Source organism: Hyla sarda, chromosome 5, assembly GCF_029499605.1.
Source record: "Hyla sarda isolate aHylSar1 chromosome 5, aHylSar1.hap1, whole genome shotgun sequence".
NCBI lineage: Eukaryota > Metazoa > Chordata > Amphibia > Anura > Hylidae > Hyla > Hyla sarda.
The window spans coordinates 120,694,760-120,718,101 of record NC_079193.1 but is presented as its reverse complement, the minus strand read 5'-3'; the positions used below and the strand labels follow the sequence as shown (position 1 = coordinate 120,718,101).

General features: G+C 43.7%; 1 protein-coding gene across 8 annotated transcripts in view; it reads right to left on the bottom strand.

Moving 5' to 3' along the window:
* Positions 1-23,342, bottom strand: part of SLC12A7 (solute carrier family 12 member 7) — an 870,696-nt gene that overhangs the window by 529,777 nt on the left and 317,577 nt on the right. Inside the window, exon 1 of one of the 8 annotated variants that reach the window (XM_056520186.1) lies at positions 22,111-22,165. The exons of the other annotated variants lie outside the window; for them this stretch is intronic. Within the exon in view, the coding sequence (XP_056376161.1) occupies positions 22,111-22,150 (40 nt within the window). The 5' untranslated portion in view covers positions 22,151-22,165. Of the gene's footprint in view, positions 1-22,110; positions 22,166-23,342 lie in introns of those variants that run through there. 8 annotated transcript variants of the gene reach the window in all.

Here is a 23,342-nt window from a genome sequence, read left to right as displayed (position 1 = left end):
GATAAAGATACTTAAAGGGGTACTTCACTGCCTGTGGGCTACGGGGCTTAGTGACGTCACAGCTACGCCCCTTCAATGCAAGTCTATAGGAGGGGGAGTGGTGGCCACCATGCCCCCTCCCATAGACTTTCATTGAGGGGGTGTGGCATGACATAAAAAGGGGTTTGGTCATGATGTCACAACCCCCACAGCCAGCATTCGGAATAAAATGTTCCTAACACTGGGGCAGTGGAGTACCCTTTTAAGTCAATTTTCTCATTTAAGCCTATTCTATTTTGGGCATTTGTTTTAAGAATTCAACGGGACTCGGCCTGAAGTAAAGCCTTCTGCCTACCTAGGAGCTGAGTTAAACATTTTTGCGCCAAAATGTAAAGAAAAATGTACGGTCTCACAAAAACACTTACCTGATAACCTTGTGACCCCCTGATGGTATTTTTACAGAAGATTCAAAAAAATAAGGAAAATCCTCCTGGGCGGCCTATAGTGTCTGCTATTGGCTTTGGTACAGAGCCTTTGTTAAAATATATTGACTGGCGCTTATGCCCCTTTGTTTCAAAAATACCACCAGTGGTGAGGCATACTAATGAATTTTTGTTATCTATTAATGAAGTGACTCTCCCTGAAAAATTCCTCTTGGCATCAATTGATGTCGAGAGTCTATATATCTCACAAGCCACAAATCGTTTGGCAGTAGAATGTAATAAATCTATTCTAATTGATACAGGGCAAAGTGATAATATGATAACTTATTTGTGACTCTCTAACTTTCATTCTGTCCAATAACACTTTTCGTTTTGACCAGGTGTGGTTTGCCCAGTGCTCTAGCATTGCAATGGCCAATGGCTTTGCATGTAGCTTGGCAACCTCTTCCTGGCTGTTTTTGAGAAATGTTATATGTATACCACCTATGATCCTTTTATGAAACATCTATATTGCTATTTTCATTATGTAGATGACAATTTTTTTGCGTGTGGACAGGAACTCAGGATGCGTTTTTTTTGTCTTTTGTTGATTATCTTAATGCAAACCAAATAATGCTATTCACACATAAAAACGCATCCAGAGTTCTCAGAATTCCTTGATGTGATTGTTAATGCACAGGGTGGAGTCCTTTCCACTAGAGGCTATAGAAGGCCTACTGCTGCGAATATGCTACTACATTATGAAAGTTATCATACTGTACAAAAAAAAAAAAAAAAAAGGCAGTTCCTTGTGGTCAATTCTTAAGGCTACGTAGGATAAACAGTAATGATGAATATTTCATTTTTGAAGCTAATGAATAAAAAAATATATATGAGGTCAGAGATGCGGAAATTGTATCGCCCGACGCCCGGGAAATGCAGTTCTGGGTGCCAGACAGGTGAATTCTTCAGGCATTTAGCCCTGCTTCAGGCAAGCACGGCTAAATTCCTGAGAAATTCACATGTAACTGGGCAATCAGGCTTCGCCCCATCACTAAACTTCTATAGATTCCAGCTGTATGCTATAGCCGAGCAAGATGTCAGCATCCCGGTGTAGGCGAGCGCAATGACGTTACTCATCACGCTCACCTCAGTCAGGACCAAGGATGCGGTCCAGCAACAGCAGCAACTGCCAAGCCTCTGAGTCTAGTCTGCCAGAGCGCACATGGTGGCGGAGGCCACGTAAGAGAAGGGGATCAGAGAGAAGAGGAAAGGGGAGGATGAAATGGCACAGGATGAAGGGGGAAAGATGTGGCACAGGGCGTGATAAAGGGGAGGATGAAATGGCACAGGATGGTAGCAGCCACATTTCTAATGCTGAATCTGGTATTACGTTGGTTTTAATTAGCGGTATAGCAAGGAGTGTGTCACCAAACTATGCATGTCTAAAAAAAAAAAAAAAAAAAAGCGTCACCATGAAAAGTTTGGAAAGCTATGACTTGGGGGGGGTAGAATTGTTTAAATGGAAGCCCTACCTGATGGGGGTCATATTTATCTGGGGGCCTGTCTGCCTACTTGGGGTTATTTCTATCTGGGGCCGGTCTACCTACTGGGGGAGCTCTACCTAATGGAGGTCCTATCTATCTGGGGCTCTGTCTGAGAGCCCTACCTTTTTATCAACTTGGAGGACATATCAGTCTGGGACATTATTTACTAACTGGGGGAGCTTTACCTGCCTACCATCTAGAGAAACATATACAGTGAACCCTTCCCCCCCGACCTACGATGGCCCCGACATACGGTAAGTGCTGCGGAATCTGTAGGCGCTATATAAATAAAATTATTATTATTATTGTTATTATTTCAACATACGATGGCCTCTCAGAGGCAACCTCAAGTTGACGGCAGCATCAACATACAATGCTTTTGTATGTCGGGGGCAATAGCATAAACTGCTATCCTGCAGCGCAGACTGCTTCAGCTGCCTCCGGATAGCAGTTTAAGGTTCCCCGTGTGGTCCGGTGATGATCACTCACCTATCCCAGGTGCTCCGAACCGTTCTCTTCAGGAACCCCTGCATCGCCGTCGCTCTCCTTCGTTGTCATCACGTCGCCACGCTCGCCGTCCCGTCATCCAATAGGAGCGGCGTGCGGAGAGACGTGATGACGGCGATGGAGAGTGATGATCCCAGGCAGCAGAGACGGTCCAGAGCTGCGGGGACACGGCAACATCCAGGGCAGCGGTGACTGTCCAGAGCGGCGGGGACAGGTGAGTATAACTTCCTATAATTTACATTGCACAGATCCCTCAACATACAATGGTTTCAACTAACGATGGTTCATTTAGAACGAATTACCATTGTATTTTGAGGGATCACTGTATATCTGGGGCCCTATTAACATACTAGGGGAGCCCTACCTGCCTGCCTACCTGATGAGTGGGCATACCTACCTGAAGGGTGGAGTACCTACTTAATGGGGCGGACTTACTTATCAGGGGCCCTATCCACCTAATGGGGTGACATACTGGTCTGCCTATTAAGTTTCTATTAATAGATAATAGAAAGGTGGAGCGGATAATCCGATCACAAAAAAGGGGAACTTCTGAAGGAGCGCAGACCTCTAAGGGTTAGGTTAAAATGAACGGTTTATTTATAAAAGATGCATCTTTTAGCATCTTTTATAAATAAACCGTTCATTTTAACCTAACCCTTAGAGGTCTGCGCTCCTTCAGAAGTTCCCCTTTTTTGTGATCGGATTATCCGCTCCACCTTTCTATTGATGTGCTGGACCCTGTTACCCAGAGCCCAGAGGAACCTGGATGCTGCGACCCCTCTCCAATCTCTAAGTGACTACAGGTGTTATGCTCTGAGCATAACACCGTAAGGTAAGGGACCACCCTGCTGGCCCATTTATCTAACCATTTACACACGAAGTTATCTTGGTTACCTGCACGAGGTGCGCACCGTTTTCTTTCTTGTATCCTATTAATAGATAAGTTATTTTACATACTATTTTGGTTGAAATCATTTTATGTACCAGGATAAGAGGATGGTCATGAGGGACAAGTAGATTGTGCTCCATTTTAGTCCTATGGACAAGTATTTTTTTTTTTTTTAAATTTCCAAACCCCTGAAGGTTACCCCGACCATTTATTGATGCAGTGATGAGAGCACAATCCAACAAACAATCTACACACGTTCTCAGACATAAAATTAATACATCTACTTATTAGTAGATGTATAAATTTTATGTCTGTGAAGATGTGTAGATGGTTTCTTCGATTGTGCTCTCATCAACTCTTTGCTTTTTTTTTTTTTTTAACCTGTTGGGGACAGAGCGCATACAGGTATGCCCTCGTTTCAAGATACTTAAAGGACGGAGGGCATACCTGTGCGTATTTCCGATCACCGCCACTCGCCTGTGATCGGAACAGGATGCTTGCTGAAATCATTCAGCAGGCATCTAGTGAGATCGCCCAGGGAAGGGGTCTCAAACTCCCGGCCCATTTGCGGCCCGTGGAATGAAATTTTGCCAAGCGCTTGAATTGCATCTGCGGTTGTGACCGCGGTTACAGAACACTGACTACGCTTGCAAGTGGTGTTAATAGACTATTAACACCATTCGCGACCGTGGTCAGTGTTCTGTGACCGCGGTCGCAACAGCAGACGCAGTGCAAGCTTCTAGTGGTGTGACCGCTGCCGCACATTGTAGAGTCTATCTTGCACCAGGGATGTGGAATTTGTATCGCCGACACCCGGGACATGCAGTTCCCAGCGCCGGGCAGGTGATTTCTTCAGGCATTTGGCCCTGCTTCGGGCAAGCAGCGCTAAATGCTGGAAGACTTCACACACTACTACTGTACCTATATCTCCCTGCTGCAGCTTATAACGAGCTTTCCTGGGGGGATGCGTGCAATTTTCGCACCGGCAGCGCAGGACACCGTGACGCTGATGTCCTGTGCGGCGCATGTGATGACGCCACCTAACCCTTGCATCCCCACAAAGGCTTGATTTAGGCAGCAGAGGGGAGATGTAAGTACTGTAGCTGTGAAACTTAACTTGCCTAATTACTTGCCTAATAAGGCTACAACTCCAGCATGCCTGGACTGTCTGGGAATGCTGGAAGTTTTAGTTGTGCAACATCTTGGGAGCCACAGTTTGAAGACCACTACACAGTGGTCTCCAAACTGTGCCCCTCCAAATGTTGCAAAACTACAACTCTCAGCATGCCCTGACAGACCGTGCATGCTGGGAGTTGTAGTTTTGTCATAGCTGGAGGCACACTGGTGGGGAAACAGAGTTAGGGTGCGTTCACACGGAATAATTCAAGAGGAATTTACTAAAGTAATTCCTCTTGAATTCTCCGTTCTAGAATTCACATCTCCTCTGCCCATTGACTTTAATGTTTTTTGTGCTGTCCTGTTCACACTGCGGAAATTCTGGTAGCGGAATTCAGACGCTGAATTCCGTTCCGCTTGAAGAAAGAGCATGTTCATTCTTCAAGCGGATCCACTAGCAGAAATCAATAGAAGTCAACTGTAAAAAAAAATTCCGCCCGACATCATGCGGAATTTGCGGGGAAATGCCTGAAAAACCCTTCACTACTTTCTCCCCCATTTCCGCGCGAAATTTCGCGCAAATTCCGTGCAAATATAAAATTATTTTTTCCGCCGTAAATTTTTCGGTGTGAATTCCTCTTGAATTACTTCGTGTGAATGCACCCTTAGTGTGTTTCCCCACCAGTGTGCCCCCAGCTGTGGCAAAACTACAACTCCCAGCATGTAAAGTGTGTAAGTGCATGTTAGGTGTTGTAGTTTTGCAACAGCTGGAGGTTTGCCCTCCCCCCTGTTAACGTACAAAGTACATTCACATGGGCAGGGGTTTACAGCATGTTTCCCACTGAGAGTTTCAGCTGCAGTAAATTTTCCATTGCAGCTCAAACTCCCAGCAGGAAACTCGCTGTAAATCTCCGCCCATGTGACTGTACCCTAGAAACACTACACTAACAAAATAAAGAGTAAAATGCTACATATATACACACATCCATAAAAATTTACTCGCCAATAAAAATGTTAAATTGATTGTATGGAAGTGTTTCCCAAATGGAGCCTACAGCTGTTGCAAAACAACAACTCCCAGCCACTGAGGGTCCAGACAGGCTGGGAGTTTAGCAACAGATGAAGGCACCCAGTTTGGGGGAACACTGCTGTACAGTAGTTTTGGTGGCGGATGCAAGTATGACATTTGCATCCGGGTCCGCCCCTATGCAAATCCCTAATTTTTTTTTATTTTTTACACTAACATGCTGGTGTTGCCCAATACTTTTCCTTTTCACAAGAGGTAAGAGAAGAAAAAGACCCCCAAAATTTGAAACACAATTTCTCCTGAGTACAGAAATACCCCATATGTGGACGTAAAGTGCTCTGCGGGCACACAACAGGGCTCAGTAGTGAGAGCACACATGTACATTTTAGGCCTATATTGGTGATTTGCACAGGGGTGACTGACAGCTGCAGCGGTTTGACAAATGCAAAAAAAAAAAAAAACATGCAACGTAATAAGGGATACAGGTGTTTGACGCATTTTCGCTTAAGTTTCACATGAAAATGAATTTATTTTTTCACTGAAATGCTGGTGTTACCCCAAATCTTTCATTTTCACAAGGGGTAATATATGAAAAAGCCACCAAAATTTGTAAGGAAATAGGTTGATGTAAAGTGCTCTGCGGGCCCACTACATGGTTCAGAAGAGAAGGAGCAAAATTTGTTTTTTTGGGAGAGAGTATTTGGCTGGAATTGAAGGCCATGTGTGTTTACAAAACCCCCATGGTGCCAGAACAGTGGGACCCCATTTCGGAAACTACACCCCGGCCCTCACGGAATGAAATAAGGTGTGCAGTGAACATTTACACCCAAAAGGTGTGACAGATTTTTGGAACAGTGGTCCATGAAAACGAAAAATGGTATTTTCTATATGCACAGCCCACTGTTTCAAAAATCTGTCAAACGCCAGTGGGGTGAGGGGTGTACTTTCCAAAATGGGGTCACATGATGGGGGGGGGGGGTGCCCGCTATTCTAGCAGCCTTGCGCCTTTATTGTTGCTCTTGGCCACCGACTTCAATTCCAGCCAAATTCTTTCCTCCACAAAAATTTTTGCACTGTGCCCACAGACCACTTAACCCCTTAAGGACGCAGCCCTTTTTCACCTTAACCCCTTAAGGACTCAGGGTTTTTCCGTTTTTGCACTTTCGTTTTTTCCTCCTTACCTTTAAAAAATCATAACCCTTTCAATTTTCCACCTAAAAATCCATATTATGGCTTATTTTTTGCGTCGCCAATTCTACTTTGCAGTGACATTAGTCATTTTACCCAAAAATGCACGGCGAAACGGAAAAAAAAATCATTGTGCGACAAAATCGAAAAAAAACGCCATTTTGTAACTTTTGGGGGCTTCCGTTTCTACGCAGTGCATATTTCGGTAAAAATTACACCTTATTATTCTGTAGGTCCATACGGTTAAAATGATACCCTACTTATATAGGTTTGATTTTGTCGCACTTCTGGAAAAAATCATAACTACATGCAGGAAAATTTATACGTTTAAAAATGTCATCTTCTGACCCCTATAACTTTTTTATTTTTCCACGTACGGGGCGGTATGAGGACTCATTTTTTGCGTCGTGATCTGAAGTTTTTATTGGTATGATTTTTGTTTTGATCTGACTTTTTGATCACTTTTTATTCATTTTTTAATGTTATAAAAAGTTACCAAAATACGCTTTTTTGGACTTTGGAATTTTTTTGCGCGTACGCCATTGACCGTACGGCTTAATTAATGATATATTTTTATAGTTCGGACATTTACGCACGCGGCGATACCACATATGTTTATTTTTATTTTTTTTACACTGTTTTATTTTTCTTATGGGAAAAGGGGGGTGATTCAAACTTTTATTAGGGAAGGGGTTAAATGACCTTTATTAACACTTTTTTTTTTTACATTTTTTTTGCAGTGTTATAGGTCCCATAGGGACCTATAACACTGCACACACTGATCTCTCATCCTGATCACAGGCGTGTATTAACACGCCTGTGATCAGCATTATCGGCGCTTGACTGTTCCTGCCTGGATCTCAGGCACGGAGCAGTCATTCGTCGATCGGACACCGAGGAGGCAGGTAAGAGCCCTCCCGGTGTCCGATCAGCTGTTCGGGACGCCGCGATTTCACCGCGGCGGTCCCGAACAGCCCGACTGAGCAGACGGGATACTTTCAGTTTCACTTTAGAAGCGGCGGTCAGCTTTGACCGCCGCTTCTAAAGGGTTAATACCGCACATCGCCGCGATCGGCGATGTGTGGTATTAGCCGCGGGTCCCGGCCGTTGATTAGCGCCGGGACCCACGCGATATGATGCGGGATCGCGGCGCGATCCCGCTTCATATCGCGGGAGCCGGCGCAGGACGTAAATATACGTCCTGCGTCGTTAAGGGGTTAAGGACTGAGCCCTTTTTTGCAATTCTGACCACCGTCAGAAAACGCTTTTACCAAATATTCTGATTCTGAGATCGTTTTTTCGTGAAATATTCTTCTTTATTTTGGTGGTAAATTTTCGGCGTTACTTGCATCCTTTTTTGGTGAAAAATCCCAAAATTTCATGAAAATTTTGAAAATTTAGCATTTTTTTAACTTTGAAGCTCTCTACATGAAAGGAAAATGGATATTCACAATAATTTTTATTTTTATTTTTCTTCACAAATCAAATATGTCAATTTTATGTTGGCATCATAAAATGGACATATTTTTGCTTTTTGAAAAAAATTAGAGGGCTTCAAAGTAGAGCAGCAATTTTCAAAAAATTCATGAAAATTGCTAAATCTGAAGGGACAGATGTTGCAGAACTACAACTCCCAGCATGCCTGGGCTGTCTGGGCATGCTGGGAGTTGTAGTTTGGCAACATCTGGAGGGCTACCGTTTGGGCACCACTGTAACAGTGGTCTCCAAACGGTGTCCATCCAGATGTTGCAAAACTACAACTCCCAGCATGCCCAGACAGCCTTTGGCTGTATGGGCATGCTGGGAGTTGCAGTTTGGCCTTCCTGGTGGTTGCCACAGTAGAGATAGTTTTACTTTCATTTCTCCCCCCCCCCCACGTCGTTTCCCTACCGGATCCAGCAGTCTCCAGCGAAGATCCCGGGTCCCCAGGCATCTTCTCCTGCAGGTACGGCCTCCACCCTCTTCCCACCATCCCCTCGACACCCAGGGGTGGGCAGAATGGGGGTTGCCATGGCAACCCCCTGTCCTGCGCTGCCATTGGTCAGAACTCCATTCTGACTAATGGCAGGGGATAGGAGGAGATCGCAGCTCTGCGACCTCACTCCTATCCCTTAGGCTGATCGGGGCTGTCGCTGACAACTCCGATCAGCCCTATTTTCCGGGTGATCGGGTCACCAGAGACCCGATCAGCCCGGAATTGGAGAAAATCGTATGCCTGAACTGACATGCGATTTTCTCCGATCGCCGACATGGGGTCTCAGGACTGGGCGATGTGCATCCCGATCCGGTCCCCAACCAGCTAGCGGCGGGGACCGGAATTCCCACGGGCGTATCCATACGGGATGCAGGGCGTATGGATACGCCCTGTGTCCTTAACAGGTTAATGTCCACATATGGGGTATTTCAAAATATGTAGCCCAATTTCTTCTATTACCCCTTGTAAAAATGAAAAATTTGTTGTAACACCAGCATTTTTGTGAAAAAAATCTAATTTTTAATTTTCATGTCCCACTTTAACGAAGAGTCATCAAACAACTGTGGGGTGTTAACGCTCACTGTACCCCTTGTTGCGTTCTTTGAGGGGTGTAGTTTCCCAAATGATGTGCCATGTGGGATTTTTTTTTTTTGCTGTTCTGGCACGCTGCAGGCTTCCTAAATTTGACATGCCCCCCTAAAAACCGTTTCAGCAAAATTCTCTCTCCAAAAGCCAAATTTAGCTACCTCTCCTGAGCAGTGTAGTGCGCTCGCAGAGCACTTTACGTCCACATATGGGGTATTTCCACACTCAGACGAAATGGCGTTACAAATTTTGGGGGGCCTTTTCCCCTATTACCCTTTGTGAAAATGAAAAATTTGGGGTAACACCTGCATTTTAGTGAAAAAAGTTAACATTTTTATTTTCCCAACCAACTTTAACGAAAAGTTGTCAAACACCGGTGGGGTGTTAAGGCTCACTCTACCCCTTATTACATTTCTTGAGGGGTGTAGTTTCCCATATAGTGTGCCATGTGGTTTTTTATTTTATTTTGCTGTGCTGGAACCATGGGGGATTCCTATATGTGACATGCCCCGCAAAAACCATTGCAGAAAAATTTGCTCTCCAAAAGCCCAATGTCACTCCTTTCCTTCTGAGCCTTATAGTGAACCCATAGAGCACTTTACATCCACGTATTTCCTTACCCAAGAGAAATGGAGATACAAATTTTGGGGGGCCTTTTCTCCTATTACCCCTTGTAAAAATGAAGAAAAATAAAATAAAATTGGGTCTACAAGAACAGTCTCTGGATCCACAAAAGCCGCTGCATTTCATTGATTTAAAGCACCCGCTTTAAATCATTGATCTGCAGCGGCTTCTGCGGGCCAGGGGTGGGGAGAAATAGCAGATAACTTATACCAGAACATCGGTTTAAGTTATTGGCTATCGGCTTGAAAAGGTCACAAATTATCTGTATCGGCCCTAAAAAAAATCAATATCGGTCGATCCCTAGTAACCTCTATCCATTTATAGGAACTATGTACTGTGAACTAACACTGTGCACTTTAACTTGTAGAGCACTTTGCGGGCTATACCCCATTATTCAGATTAAGGGTGTTACATTCATTGCAAGTACACTTTATAAGAGGCTATTAACTGCCCTTGCGCAGACAGTATGTGAATTAAAGCGCACCTTACTGTATAATATTCTATTGTGTGCACTCAGTCCCAATCATCAGTCCATGATTACATGTTGTGTAATACCCTTTCATTAGGGATTATTTCTGGCTGTTATATAGTGGCACTTGCCTTATTTAATGTGCAGTAATTAAATTGTTGTATAAATCAAGATTTACATTAACGTATTTATCATATAACACACACCCCCATTTTAAAAAGGGAAATTTAAGTTAAAAAAATATAAAATGTAAAATAAATTACATGGATTAAATGCCACATCATCCCCCCAACTTCGTTTTCTTCTGCACCTCAGTTTGGTCCCGTCCCCTCCAGTGCCACACCATTCCCTTTTATCAGTCCCTATGCCACTTTTACCCCTCTCATCGCCACCCCCCCATGTCTCATCATCCCCCCATGTCTCATCATTTCGCCCTGTCATAGACCACCACTAGCCATACAGACATTAAGCCTTTAGTGCCTCCCCCCACCGTAAATTCCCCGTCTCATCATCCCCCACCCTGTCTCATCATGCCCCCCATCATTCAACCCCCCTCATCATTTCCCCCCGTCTCATCATCCCCCCATCATGTTCCTCCTATGCTTTTCATTGTTTTTTTTTATTTTCCTTACCTGGCTGCGCTTCGGCAGGCCAGGTCAAGCAGCGGGTCTTGTGGGCTGCGGTCAGTGAAGCAGATGAATGACGTCCTCTCCCGGCTCCTCTGCACGGCATCAGGGACGTCACTTTTCATTTCCTGCAGCCGTTGCTAGTCAGAATTCGGAGTGCGGCGACTGCAGGAAATGAAAAGTGACGTCTCTGATGTCGCGCAGAGAAGGCGGCAGAGGACATCACTCATCTGCTTCACTGACCGCAGCCCACAAGACCCACTGCCTGAAAAGCAGGGCAAAGGGGGAATGATGAGCGAGGGGGAGGTAAGAAAAATTAAAAGCAGAGCGGGGAGGAGACGCCGCTGGTCACTGATTTAACCCCTTAAGGACCAATGCAAATAAACCTGTACGCCCCTGAAAGACCAGGCCTGTTTTTTCAAATCGGGGATGTCTGTCTTTATTAGAGAATAACTCTGGTAACGTTTTGCCAATCACGATAATTCTGACATTGTTTTTTTGTCACAAGTTGTCCTTCACGTACATAGTAAAAGTAAGCCGATATCATTTGTAGTTTTTTTTTTACAATGCAAAAAATCATGAAATTTTTACAAAAAAAATTAAGATTTTTTGCTATTTTAACACTAATCGGTTGCATATATTTATACTTACTGACCAAATAGTTTATGAAACTTATACTTTCAGATGTCTACTTTATTTTGACATCAATTTTTTTTGTTTTTAATTAACATTTTAAATTAGTTAGAAGCCTAACAATTTAACTTGAAATTTTGAAAATTTGAAAAGTACATCTTTTTTTGTGTGCTATGCAAGGTTTGCAGAAATTAAAAAGGTAGAACATAGGAACACCCCCCCCCCAAATGATCCCATTTTAAAAACTAGACCCCTCAAGGTATTCGCTAGGGGGTACAGTGAGTATTTTAACACCATAGTTTTTTGGCAGGAATTATTACAAGTCAGTGTTAAAAATTCGAAATTTGCAATTTTTCACAAATGCATCATTTCTGGGACATATTTTTTGTACATCACTTCTGATATTGAAAGAAATGCCCCCTATATTTTATTTAGCTGCTTGTCCCATGTTCGGAAATACCCCCGCTTTGGCCATATATGGTTCCTTGGCCGCGTGGTAGGACTCAGAAGGAGAGGAGCGCCATTTGGCTTTCAGGGGAGAACAGTACCCCCACCCCCACAAGTGACCCCATTTATATACCGCACCCCTACAAGTTATTGGCTGGACCAGGGACCTCTCTGATTGGTCCTTGGTCGGCTGGCAGTATAACGCATCTGTCTGTGACAGTTAAGGCTCCTGAAGGATATATCCGCCATGTTGTGGGAATAAGCACCCGCTCATGGCGAATATATCCATCACTGCTGCGGCTGGGTAGCTCAGTGTGTCCGCTCATGACTGCTGGCGGGAACTCGGCCGCTATGAGTGGACACACAAAGCTACCCAGCCGCAGCAGCGAGCTCATTACCGTGACTGCTGCATAATGTGTAGGATCACATGGTGGACATCCACAGCATATTACATGCTGCGGATGTCCGCCAATGCGATCCTACACATTATGCTTTTTTTTTAATTAGATTCATTTAATAAATGTATTTTTAATATATATATATTTTTTTTACACTTTTATTACATTTTTATTTATTTTTACACTTTAATTTTATTTATTTTTACACTTTTTAATGCTTTGGAATACTTTGTATTCCAAAGCATTACAGTTATATGCTGCCTGCCAGTTTTCACTAGCAGGCAGCATATTAGGACGTGCCTCTCAGGCAATACCCAGGGCAGACCTGGGGGTCTTTGTAGGACCCCCGGCAGCCCAGGTATGCAGCAGCACCCCGCGATCGCGATGCGGGGTGCTGCAGAGGAGACAGAGGGAGCTCCCTCCCTCTGTCAGAACTCCTTACAGCGCGCGGTCACTCTTCTGGTCACTGATTTAAAGCAGCACGGCCGCGGCCACTTTAACCCGAGAACGACCATGGACGAGTATAGACGTCCAGGTGCGGGAACGGCCGCCAACCTGGACCTCTATACTCGTCCATGGTCGTTATCGGGTTAAAGTGGCAGCGGCCGTGCTGCTTTAAATCAGTGACCAGAAGATTTATCAGGGTATAAAACGCAGGCAGGCTTTGCTTTAAATTTAAGTTTTAAAAGTGCATGTTATACGCTGATGAATACGGTATGTACTTATTAATTTTATTATGAATTAGAGTCCTACTGCTTGCTGTGCTCCCCCACCATTTTTTATTGTCTCATGTGTATTTTATGGGTATTTGGGTAATACATCATGTTTATTAAAAAGTGTTCTATTTTGCTAATATTGGTTTGATTCAATTATTTTGGCTTATTATATTTGGGATTTGTATGTATATATAAGCTTCTTGTTACACTAAGGTATTTGCTATTTCCTATCTTTATTGGTGTGTGCAACTTCCAAGTGGTACCTGCAACTGGTGTAAATTTTGCTTGGTGGGAAAATAAATATGTCTTTATGAAATGATTAATACGATATATAGTTCCATTAACTGTAGAACTAACTATATTGAATGTGTTCTAATTTGTCCTTGTGGACATTTTTATATTGGCAATACAATTAGATCTTTATTTATTCGTGTAAGTGAGCACTTCAGATCAGTTTGCACCTGTATAGGTTATGGATGTAAGAAAAAAATCGATTTGCGCGATTATCGCGATTTTTTGTTCTGCGATACTGAATCGATTTTAAAATTCTGAGAATCGATTTTTTTTTATAAATTATTATAATTAACATTTACTGTATTTCACTCACTGAGTCACAGTCCTATTTGTCTGTCTTATTTTTTTTTATAACACTTAAAAAATCCTGACCACTAGTTGGCAGTGTACCTGTTATCAGCTCTGTCCCACTCGCAGGCTGCTACCGCGAGACTACAGACTACAGAACAAACATACGTACGCACTCACAGGACAACTCTCGCGGGATCTTGTTCTTTCTCAGCTAGAATAAGTTTTCCCAAGCTTTTAATAGGGAATATCGCGATATATCGTGATATATCGCCAACATGACAGTATCGCGATATATCGAATCGCCACCCTGGTATCGCGATTCGAATCGAATCGCCAAATTATTGGCGATTCACACCCCTAGTATAGGTGCCCCCCAGCTTAATCAACACAATAGGGAAGTGCATGATGGCAACCCTGATGTGTTGAAGTTTGCTGGCCTTGAAAGAGTTAATGTAACTGCGGGGATGGATAGGCAGAAGGCATTACTTCGGGCCCAATGTGCCGGGGCAGCAAAAAAACAAACAAAAACTCACCTTTCTCCATTCCCTCGTTGTACTGCTATAGCTCTTCGGACCGTTTCTTTCCTTCTTCCATGTGCACAGATCGTCACACTGCAGTCAGCGTATCGCCGGCCACAGCTATGTCCCGCCTCGGTCAGTGATAGGCTGAGCGCAGTGTCATGTAAACCCCCCTCGCCCTCCAAAGGGTTTTGGAATTAATTGTTTGTTTGCCCTGGGACTCATGAGGGATTAGGTGATGTTGATGTAAGGAGCCCAGGCAGAAAGGAGAAGGCGGGCCCAGGCTCCTTACTTGACACTACACTCAGCCTACCACCGGCCAGGGCAGGACATAACTGCGGCCAGCTGACTGCAGTGTGACGATCCATGCACACGGAAGGAAGGAGAGCGGACCGGAGGACCAAAGAGTTATAGTGGCACAACATGGGAACGAAGGAAGGCGAGTTAATGTTTTTTTTTTTTTTTTTTTGCAGCTCAATAGGATGAAAAGAAATTCACAACAGTACTCCTTTTAAACAAATGCCCAAGATAGAATTGACTTGGGTATCTTTATCTGTATTAGAATATATATCATGTTTGCAGATTTGTATTTCTGTATTTGCTTTCTATGGTTTTCTACATTACCTGTGCCTCTTGTGTGTTGCACTTCATCAAGTGGGTGGATAAAACACTCTTGTGAACATACAACAACATGTGGTATCTGATGAAGCGCATTTGCGTGAAACAGCTGCAACTCCGTGCAGGTCTGCATTTGTCCATGAAAGTGTTTGTACCACAATAGATTTTTATAGTATTTGAATAAAGTATCCTGTTTTACTACACAGTGGGAAAGTGCAGGAACTGTATCTACCTTCAAAACATTTACTGTGTATTCGGATCTTGGTTATACATATAATGGGACTGCTTCCATATATAAACGTAATGCCAGCACAACACTATTATTTTGGATAGACTTAAAGGGGTACTCCGCCCCTGGCATCTTATCCCCTATCCAAAGGATAGGGGATAAGATGTTAGATCGCCGCGGTCCCGCTGCTGGGAACCCCGGGGATCGCCTCTGCAGCACCCCGCCATCATTACTGCACAGAGCGAGTTCGTAATGACGGGCGATACAGGGGCCGGAGCAGCGTGATGTCATGGCTCCGCCCCTCATGACATCACGGCCCATTCCCTTAATGCAAGTCTATGGCAGGGGGCGTGATGACCGCCACGCCCCCTTCCCATAGACTTGTATTACAAAGTACAATTGGATGGGGTTTTTCCCAGTGCAGAAGAGCCATGTGTGAGTTTAGTAAAGTTGCAGTTCCCAGCACAGCCAGGGTGGGGGGGCTCATCTCAGGGCAGCAGGGCCATTGGTAAGTTTAGATTTCTTTACTTGACCGACATCATTTTGGATTGTGCCATTACTTTTGTGATGTCACATATTATTGGTTTATTCGCCACCTCACCATATTTTGGACATTGGTTACCCATTATGTGTTTGATTGAAAATAAAATATGAAATCAAATATCAATCACTTATACAATAAATAATACATTTACCATACATACCACAACAGCACAATATACAACACAGGTTTCCTACGCCATAGATCGTACCACATGCTACACTAACACTCCTGCATACATCATAAAACGTTTTCAAAACAACAATGTGTTAGATCATCACATTGGGGTCCTCTATGAGTTAACATATTAAATTATATATACAGTAACAATAGCAACCAAGAAAGAACAAAGGCAGGAATAGAACAGAATTAGCATAGGGTGCAGCACTGTTTTAAAATAGCAGGGTTTACAAGCAAAAAAGTATGACTGCTGCTGGCCGGAGTGGAGTAAGCATAAAGTCCCGATACTGGTGTCAGTAATGGTGCATCACATATATAGTATATATAACAATAGCAAAGAGAATAGAGAAGGAGCATTCACACGGTCAGACTTCAGTGGGATACTTCAAACAGAAGAGCCATCAGGGTCTTCAGCAGGGAGAAGAATTTGGGGTTCACGCATGTTCTGAACCTCGGCCCACTGGTTCCTCAATTGATAGAAAAAAATGCAGGCAGCACACCACAGGTAGACTTCAAACAAAGGTGGATTTATTCCATGACGTGAGAGAGACTACGTTTTTCCAGCCTCACGCACTTGAGAAAGCTAGCGTGAGGCTGGAGAAACGTAGTCTCTCTCACATCATGGAATAAATCCACCTTTGTTTGAAGTCTACCTGTGGTGTGCTGCCTGCATAGACGTACTATTGGGGCACTCCTTCCATTTACCCTTTTAGATGGAGATAGAAAAAAGTGTGGAGAGTTGTAATGCATACATGGGGAAGTTAACATACACTGTAGATTCAAGACAATTTGCAGGGGAAATCACACAGCCTGTGTACAAATGGGAAATAACAAAGCCTGTGTACAAATGTAAAGAGAAAGCCAAGCTTCTAAAGTAAACTATAGACTCAGACCTTGCATCCAGCATATATTACATGGAGGACACACCCACAAGAGAAAAATCTCACTGAATTTCAGGGGGGATAAATCTCACTGAATTTTTAAACTGGGGATTGCCCTTAGGAACAGACCACAAGTGCAGGATCTGCTCCCCCAGCACAACTGCATTTGGGGTTTAGCATTTCCTGCCATTTGAAACCACGTATTTGTTGTTGCCAGAAAGTTAAACAGATTTGTAAATTACTTCTATTAACCTGTTGGGGACGGAGGGTGTACCTGTACACCCTCTGCCCACTCCCTCTAACAATGGCCGGGACCCGAGGCTAATAATGCGCGGCACTGATCGCGATGCCGCGTGCTATTAACCCTTTAGACGTGGTGTTCAAAGTTAAACTCTGCATCTAAAGTGAAAGTAAACTAATGCCGGTTAGCTCAGGGGGCTGTTCGGGATCGCCGTTGCGAAATCGCAGCATCCTGAACAGCTGTAGGACAGCAGGAGGCTCCCCTACCTTCCTCCTCACTGTCCGATCGCCGAATGATTGCTCAGTGCCTGAGATCCAGGCATAAGCAGTCAAGTGGCAGAATCAGTGATGGTTTCCTATGAGAAACCATTGATCAATGTTAAAGATCAGTGTGTGCAGTGTTATAGCCCCATATGGGGACTATAACATTGTAATTAAAAAAAAGGGGGAAAAAAAAAAAAGTTAGGATCATTTAACCCCTTCCCTAATAAAAGTTTGAATCACCCCCCTTTTCCCATTTAAAAAAAAACAAACAACTGTGTAAATAAAAATAAACATATGTGGTATAGCCGTGTGTGGAAATGTCTGAATTATAAAAATAGACCGTTAATTAAATCGCACGATCTATGGCGTACGTGCCAACAAAAATTCCAAAGTACAAAATAGCGTATTTTTGGCCACTTTTCATATCATGAAGAAAATAAAAAATTATCAAAAAGTCTGATCAATACAAAAATGGTACTGATAAAAACTTCAGATCACGGTTCAGATCAAAAATTATAGGGGTTAGAAGATGACAATTTTAAACGTATAAATTTTCCTGCATGTAGTTATGATTTTTTTCAGAAGTACGACAAAATCAAACCTATATAAGTAGGGTATCATTTTAATCGTATGGACCTACAGAATAAAGATAATGTGTCATTTTTACCGAACAATGTAGTGCGTAGAAGCGGAAGCCCCCAAAAGTTACAAAATGGCATTTTTTCTTCAATTTTGTCGCACAATGATTTTTTTCCCATTTTTCCGTAGATTTTTAGGTAAATTGACTGATGTCATTACAAAGTAGAATTGGTGGCACAAAAAAATAAGCCATCATATGGATTTTTAGGTGCAAATTTGAAAGGGTTATGATTTTTAAAAAGGTAAGGAAAGTGCAAAAATGGAAAAACCCTCCGTCTCCAAGGGGTTAAATAATCTTAATCACTCCAATACTTAGCTGCTGTTATGATCCACAGGAAGTTCTTTTATTTTTTAATTTCCTTTCTGCCTGAACACAGTGCTCTCTGACACCTCTGTCCATTTTAGGAACTGTCCAGAGCAGTGGTTCTTAACCTTGTTGGAGGTACTGAACCCCACCAGTTTCATATGCGCATTCACCGAACCCCTCTTAATTGGACAAATAAAATATTTTTTCAAATTCAAAACATAGGAGGTATAGTAAGTATATATTTATACATAGGTGCACAAAATGAACAAAACCATTAAGAACAAAGAACAAAACCATGAAAACATGATTTTCACACAAAAACATAATGAATATGTACTGCAAATCAGTGTGACTTCTGCTGTTGTCTTTCAGAGACCAGTTCAGAAATGCATGGCTTTACCTTGGCAAGTGCCACTCTCATGTCATTTTCGCAACAAAGTCTGTTCCTTTTCTTTGTTTTTATGTCCAGCATCCTGGAAAAGGATTGCTCGCAAAGATACGTTGTAACAAACGGTATGAAAATCTCCAGAGCTTTCTTAGAAATAATAGGGTACGTTAGCATTAGGCCACACATTAGGCCCTAATGCAGGGGTCCTCAAACTTTTTAAACAGGGGGCCAGTTCACGGTCCCTCAGACCGTTGGAGGGCCGGACTATAGTTAAAAAATAAATAAAATGAACAAATTCCTATGCACACATATCTTATTAGTGGACTACCCCTTTAAGAACGCAGCACAGCTCCCCCCACATTAGGTAAGCAGCACAGTTCCCCCCACATTAGGTTGGCAGTATAGATCCCCCCACATTAGGTTTTAGTTCCCCCACATTAGGGTTGGCAGTATAGTTCCCCCACATTAGGTTGGCAGTATAGTTCCCCCACATTAGGTGAAATATAGTCCCCCACATTAAGCTGGCAGTTTGTTCCCCCACATTAGGTGCAATATAGTCCCCCCACATTAGGTGCAATATAGTCCCCCACATTAAGCTGGCAGTATAGTTCCCCCCACATTAGGCCGGCAGTGTGTTCCCCCACATTAGGTGCAATATAGTCCCCCACATTAAGCTGGCAGTATGTTCCCCCACATTAAGCTGGCAGTATGTTCCCCCACATTAGGTGCAATATAGTCCCCCACATGAGGCCGGCAGTATGCTCACCCACATTAAGTGCAATATAGTCCCCCACATTAAGCTGGCAGTATGTTCCCCCACATTAGATGCAATATAGTCCCCCACATTAAAGGACAACTGCAGCAGTATGACACTTATCCCCTATCCACAGGATAGGAGATAAGTGTTTGACTGCGGGGGGTCCGACCACTGGGACCCCCCGCTATCTCCCTAACAGGGCGCTGCCATTAGCGCTCATGGTGAGCGCTAAAGCGCGTAGCATCGACCTAGAGGTCGACTGTGACGCCCCATCTCCTCCCCGTCCCCATACAGCTCTATGGGGGAGGCACGAATGCTGCCTCCCCACCTCTCTCATAGAGATGTATAGAGGAGGTGTGCCGGCTGCAACGTCATGCTGCGGCCGGCACGCCCCCTGCATGGGACAGCCGCGGCCCCGTACAGGAGATCACAGGGGGTCCCAGTGGTCGGATCCCCCGCGTTCAAACACTTATCACCTATCCTGTGGATAGGGGATAAGTGTTAATCATGCTGCAGATGTCCTTTAAGCTGGCAGTATGTTCCCCCACATTAGGTGCAATATAGTCCCCCACATTAGGTGCAATATAGTCCCCCACATTAGGTGCAATATAGTCCCCCACATTAGGCTGGCAGTATGTTCCCCCACATTAGGTGCAATATAGTCCCCCACATTAGGTGCAATATAGTACCCCACATTAGGTGCAATATAGTCCCCCCACATTAGGCCGGCAGTATGTTCCCCCACATTAGGTGCAATATAGTCCCCAACATTAAGCTGGCTGTATGTTCCCCCACATTAAGCTGGCTGTATGTTCCCCCACATTAGGTGCAATATAGTCCCCCACATTAAACTGGCAGTATGTTCCCCCATATTAGGCCGGCAGTATGTTCCCCCACATTAGGTGCAATATAGTCCCCCACATTGAGCTGGCAGTATGTTCCCCCCACATTAGGTGCAATATAGTCCCCTACATTAGGCCGGCAGTATGTTCCCCCACATTAGGTGCAATATAGTCCCCCCACATTAGGTGCAATATAGTATCCCACATTAAGCTGGCAGTATGTTCCCCCACATTAGGTGCAATATAGTCCCCCCACATTAGGTGCAGTATATTCCCCCACAGACATACAGCCTCCAGCCATACAGTATGGCTGGAGGCCGTATGCCTGTGTACTGCCCCACTTTAGTGTTCCGATCACCGCTCCTCTGGTCCGGCCATAGCAGGACCGGAGGATCGGTGGTCGGAACACCGAAGCTGACGCGCCGCTGGTAAACACTTACCAACTGCCAGCGCGCGTCCTTCTTGCTTCTTCTCCGCGCTCCGGTGCCATGGGCGCACGCATGGGACGTGTTGTCCCTGCGTGCGCTAGTTCCCGGTGATCCCCGCGTTTTTAAAGTAAACGCGGGGCCGCAGGGACTTAACAGAGGCATCCCTGTGTTCTGAAAGCATCTTTTGTAACACAGGGATGTCCCGAGGCAAAAACACCCGGCGGGCCTCCCCGCTGAACTCCGGAGACTGCCTCACCGAACCCCTGGGGTTCGATCGAACCCCAGTTCAGAACCACTGGTCCAGAGTAGGAGAAAATACCCATAGAAAACATATCCTGCTCTGGACAGTTCCTGACATGGACAGAGGTGTCAGCAGAGAGCACTGTGGTCAGGCAGAAAGGAAATTCAAAAAGAAAAGAACTTCCAGTTGATAAGTAGTGGAAGGATTAAGATTTTTTAATAGAAGTAATTTATAAATCTGTTTAACTTTCTGGCACGAGTTGATAAAAAATAAAAAATAAAGTTTTCCAGTGGAGTACCCCTTTAAGTCTCCAATACTATTGGTGGACAAAACCAATTGGCTTTAGCGTATTTAATACAGTAATGCATTGAACAAAAGTTAATGATCAAGGTCATCCACAATAAAGCCTTTTGAAAAAGTTTCAGTAAAACCATAACCACAAACAATATAAAAGCCAATTACCTGAAGTAGAAAATTCTTATAGGGATACATAGTAATTTGTCCAAAAGAACAGCAAAAATAGATGAAAATATATATTTACACACACACACGGATACAGCGTCTTTACCTATACTTTTCAACCAGTCTACTTATGTGAATCTAGTTAAAAATATATGTGATGAAAACAGTTTCCTTTACAATATTTTACTACAGTCTTTATTTGAGCTAGTCAAACCAATTTTTGAATACGTTCTAAATAAAAGGTTTAATCTTAAATATTTTGTTTCTTAAACTTTCCTATTACCTTTCACAACACTAGCCACTGATGACTGTGCACAAACGAACATGTGTATAAAAATTCAATTCTGAACTGAGATTGTTCCCTTTGTCATTCTTGGCTATTGCATATAAATACATACCCTTCAAAGTTCTTTTCTGAACAAACCATGCAAATAAATTATGACTTACTTAAACAACCTTTATAAGTAATAATAAAAGCATACTAAAATAGATACAAAATTTGTCAACACTACTAATGTATTCCTTGCAGAAATTGACAACCTTTACTAAAATGGTTTCTGATACACTGCTTTCCATCAGTGCAGGAAAAACCACAGGCACAGAAGAACTAAAGCCATATGTCTAATCCTTTTACGAAACAGATGATACCAGCCCTTCATTCATACATCTAGTAAAGTCTTTGAAATTAAATTGCTAAAGCCATTGTTAAAAAAATAAATGAAGAAAGCATTTTAATAAAAGTTATGTCCCATGTAAATACGCTTTATACAGAATATTTCACCAAAACATAGAAGGGCAAAAAGACAAAAAAAATTATTAAAATCATTAGTTTAAGAACTTACCAGCACCAGCACCGCCGTCTCTATAATCTAGTATGTTCATTGTACAGATATTTGCAATAAGATTGCCAGGTAACAAACAAAAAAGCACGCTGCCGTTTCCCACTCCACTAATGCTGGTTTCTCAGTAGCAACCAAACTACTCTAAGGCAAGTCATCAGGCTTCCCAGGGTTTACACAGCACCTATGACACAAAGCCGAGCAGCACTGTAACAGCAATGCACTCTGACAGGTTTAAGCAGAGGGATGTTCACCACTGAAATAGTGCATGGTCTAAAGGGGAGCGACAAACTGCTAGAAACTAGTGTCTTAATGAGGAGTTTCTTACTATCAATTTTTAATGGCAGTGTAACCATTAATAGTTGTGTTAATATAGTAGAATTCACTGCAATCATTCCATGAAAGGCTTCAAATGGGCAACAGTTCCAAGTTGATAATACTCCTGAGATATGTTCACAGGCAGCAAATAGGCTGCACAAATATCTGCAAACAGAATTTTTTTTTTTTTAATTATTATTGTTTTTAATTATTATTGTTTACAAAAATTTAACCCCTTAAGGACCCATGATTTACAGCTACGTCATGGGACCCTGGGTCATAAGGAACCATGACGTACCGGTATGTATGTGGGAATTCTTGTCCCTGCTGCGTGCTGGGTGGGGACTGGACCAGGCAGACTGCTGATATCGATCAGAAGGCACCTCGCACAAATGCCCAGGGGGGGATCATCAGAAATCCCCGCCCCCCATGTCGGCGGTGAATTCACACTGGCGGTTTGCGGCTATTCCGGGTCAGACAGGTCTATTGTGACCTGGAAAATAAGAGGGATTGGGGTTGTCCAAGACACCCACGATCCCCATGAAGGGATAGGAGTGAGGTGGCAGGGGTGCCACCCCTCCTATCCCTGCTATTTGTCGTCTAGAAGCGACGACCAATCACAGATCAGGGGTGGGGGGGGTTAACTTTCTGTTTCCCTGTTCTGCCCACCCACAATAGGAGGGGCAGGACGGGGAAAACGAGGAGGACGTCGCCGAAGGTCCACTTACCCATCGTCGGAGGCGACGATCGGCGGCGGTTATCGGCGGCAGCAGAGGACGGCGACGCGGCTCCCTGGATCCTATGGAAGCCGGTGAGTTGCCTAGCAACATCTGGAGAGCTACAGTTTGAGACCACTATACTAGGGTCTCTAAACTGTAGCCCTCCAGATGTTGCAAAACTACAACTCCCAGCATGCC